This window comes from Corapipo altera, unplaced genomic scaffold, assembly GCF_003945725.1.
Source record: "Corapipo altera isolate COAL_440 unplaced genomic scaffold, ASM394572v1 255, whole genome shotgun sequence".
NCBI classification, from domain to species: Eukaryota; Metazoa; Chordata; class Aves; order Passeriformes; family Pipridae; genus Corapipo; species Corapipo altera.
The window spans coordinates 1690560-1694249 of record NW_020884929.1 but is presented as its reverse complement, the minus strand read 5'-3'; the positions used below and the strand labels follow the sequence as shown (position 1 = coordinate 1694249).

The following is a 3690-nucleotide window of genomic DNA, read 5'->3' as shown; positions in this document are numbered from 1 at the left end:
AGATCCATCCATGACTATGAACTATCTATTATTCTTTGCTTTATCAACAATTTGGTACTAGGACTGTCAAATATCAGGAGAGAAAAAAGCAGCCAACCCTGTGGAATTGTACAGAAATTAAGGCCTATTCTGGCAGACAATTTCCTACAACTGCTCTCTTGGAGTTGTCAGTACACAGCACAGATTTCCTAACTTTGGTCATGAGTGTTGTTTCTTGGACTTCTGTCAATAGGTACTAACTCTGTGTATGAGGCATAAGCTAAACACTAAGTATTGAAAATTTTTCGTAAAAGGGAGAATTGTTATGTACTTCAGCTGGAGCCAGTTAACCACTGCATCTTAATGGATTATTTTCTCTACCAATCTCAAAAGACCAAAACAAGCCTTTGTTTCTCTATAAAAATGCAGGCCTTGTTAAACATAGATTACTGACTTTAAATCCCACAGTGCTGCTGAAGTATAACTAGCACAGTTTCCAAAGATTTATTATTTTTTCAGCACTTTGTGCCAATTTTTTTCTGAAAAGTTGAATACTTTAATTTCAGAACCCAAGCTGTATGTAACACCCAGATTCACTGAGACCTCTTGAGGTTTCCAAAGAACTACTTGCCTATTTCCCTAACTAAGCAAACATATTTTCTCTTTCGTTTTCATTTCCAGTTTGTGAATGAGTTTTCAACAGTTTTCTACATTGGAAAGAAAACTTTTTAAGGCAACCAAATGCACTAAGCACATCTCATATTTGGCATCTTTTTAAAGCTCTAACAGCTATACCAGAGTAATAAGCCCTTGTTTCTTGTTTTATAAATGTATGAAGCCCACTCTTAAAACAGAGTGCAGTTTTTTACTGTTATTTTAAGAGTGATGTCCAGAAGAATAAAGGTTCTCAAAAACACAGTCTGTCCAATGTAACTCTTGCTTTGTCTTTGCTCTTCCCAATATTTTTCAACTGATTGTGAGAAATGTGACAGAGGTAGAAGTCACAGAGACAATGAGCTTCCTGCAAGTGTGATAAAAGTAATGCAGCAGACGAGAGTGATTTTATACATGGCACCTGTAAGTGCCACAGCCAAAGGAAAAACTGCAGAAGCTCACACAGGTTCAAACACAAGAGAAACCATATGGGGGAGACACTTGTAAATGCTCCAGCAAAGACAGAAGCTGCAACCAAATTGCAAAGCATTCAGCCTGGGAAAACAAACTGCATCAGCTCCAGGACTTCTTAGAAAAGGGCCCCTCCTTTTTACAGTGAGACTATTATCAATGTCTTGAATGGGAGCCAGATCAACTCCCTAATTTGTAAATTGTAACAAAAGCATTATTTTCTGAGTGAAAGCTCACTTATTAAAACAAAAGAAGGCTCATTCTCCTTATAAGATTACATCAAAAACAACAATCATGACAAAAATGAAAATGTTCAAGAGTGAATTTGTACCTGTGGATCATTCAATTAAACCTGAACCCTGTCCTGGGATGGAATAATTATGACAACTGCTTTTTTCTTCTTGATGCTCCTTACAGAATTCCAGTTACTTCCAAACCGTTTTCCCTGTGTAGCCTCCCCTCTCTTCCCCTCACCTCCTGCTTAGTACCATTTTTCAACCTGAAGCCCAAACACCTCTACCTTACCTGGGTAAAGAAAGTTCAGTGCACTGAGGTTCCTGCTAGCCCACACACCTCGGGGAGGAGAATGCAATCAGAATACATGAATAGGTGCCAGGCTCAAAGCTTTGCCTCAAGCATTTTGCAAGATTCATCATACTCATTTGTTCTCTTCCCCCTGTGCTGATCAGCAGAACCCTTCCAGGCTACAGGGGGACAGAAAAAGAGCTTAGGTCAGGGAAAATTAAATATTGCTGCTACTGTGATGCCAAGAAGTGTTTACTAGGCAATGAAGGAAGCCTTAACCAGCTAGGCTGAGCATGCTTTTAACTGGTCCTTCAAAAAGATAAAAGCAACCAACTTGTCATGACAGAAACAGAATTTCAGACAATTTAAAAATGGTCATAATGAGTTGTTTTTAGGCTAACATCTTGTATATATTAAAATATTTTGAAAACAAATGAAACTCTTGCTAGTCCTGGTGTTTTCTAAACTAATACATATACATATTCCCAGAAGAAACCTCAGCAAGAAATCTGAGCGCTTCTGTCCACAAAGAAGTGCAAGAGACAATGTGATAGCATAGTTATCATGTTGCTGTAGAAACCCCAGCAGAGTATTCTTTAACTTTGTGAGTGATTAAAATACAAACTGTAATGCTGCAATAAGAAATTAACCACAGATGAGCAGGACTAAAGTGAATACAAGTAATCCCAAACACTGTGGGACCTGCTTTCCTCATCACTGGAGCTCTTTTGTTCTTATAAACAAAAACTTTAAACTGGTCAAGTTGCATTTTACACCCTTTGAACAGCTTGGAGGCTGCTAAAGGAAGGAACACTCTTTACATGGGATCCTGCCTGGGAAGCAGGAAGCACCCTCTTTCTTTTAGACTCTAGTCACAACGAAAGCTTGTGGAAATACAGATGTGCTTGCCCAGAAACCAAATAAACACATTCCAGACAAAAAAAATTAGAGAGGAAAAAAGATCCTATGGAGATGTGAATCTACAGACTCACACTAGTGACAAATTGACAAATAAAGGGTGTGCACTCCATCAGGCAGAACTGGACTTTACAATATATGGACAGCATAGATTAAAACCGGAGGTGAATTAAAAAATAATTAATCCAAACGAAAAACCAAACAGTATGATACAAAGAAGCAAAAGTAACTGACAGCCATCCCGGTGGAAAAGGGAAATCAGAGATGGTCAGGTCATGCAGTCCTCGGCAGCGGTTGGGAATAAGCAGATTACTATTCAGAGCACATGGGGCTGGGATAATGCTAAACCCTCGAAGACATTTCACGGCATTTGTTTCCAGCCCCTTTGTTCCCCGCTAACACGTCTGGGGATCTCTCCATCCCTCTGCCGCCCCAGCCGCCCTGCGTTTTGACCCTCTCGCCCCGAAGCTGCGCTCCCTAGGCCAGGTTTTGCCCGGGTTCCTTCTGCTCTTTGTGAGGCTGTCGGAGGTCGGGGGAGACACAGCCGCGGGGCGAGAAGGTGGCTGGTAGGGGAGCCCCAAGTACGAGAGAGAAGCGGAGTGAGCCTGAGGGGCTGCTGCGGGACCGCGGGCAGCGCAGAACCCGGGGCGCAGCGCAGAACCCGGGGGGCGGCCGGGGAGGGCGCGGGGGTGTCCGGGCGGCCGCTCCCCTCCGCTCCCCGCCGCGCTGGGCAGGCTGCGGCAGGTAGGCAGGGAGGCGGCATCCGCGGGGCTGCGCGGCTCCCCGCGCCCCGCTCGCCCTGCCCCCGCGGGAGGGGTGTGCGGCGAGGGGGATTAGCGGGACGCCGCGGCCCCGCCTTCCCCCCTCGCATCCCGGGCGCGATGAGAGGGGGAGATGGACCCGAGCCGGCGGGACTGGCACCATGACATTGGCCGGCTTCGTGGTGGCGCTGGTGATAGGGACGCTGCCCGGAGCCCGCGGGCCGGGGCAGGTCTCCGCCAGCCTCCCGGCCGCCCGCCCCCCGCAGCCCCCCGCCGGCTGCCCCGCCGGGGGCTTCCCCGCGGCCCAGCGCCCTTGGGCACCGGCGGCGGCCGCGCTGCCGCTTTTTTTTTTTTTTTTTTTTTTTTTTTTTTTTTTTTTTTT

General features: G+C 45.8%; 1 protein-coding gene across 1 annotated transcript in view; it reads left to right on the top strand.

The window, feature by feature from the left end:
* Positions 1-3469: 3469 nt before the first annotated feature.
* PRSS12 (serine protease 12) overlaps positions 3470-3690 on the top strand; it is a 34410-nt gene continuing 34189 nt past the window's right edge. Inside the window, exon 1 of the mRNA XM_027658879.1 lies at positions 3470-3625. Within this exon, the coding sequence (XP_027514680.1) occupies positions 3470-3625 (156 nt within the window). The remainder of the gene's footprint in view (positions 3626-3690) is intronic.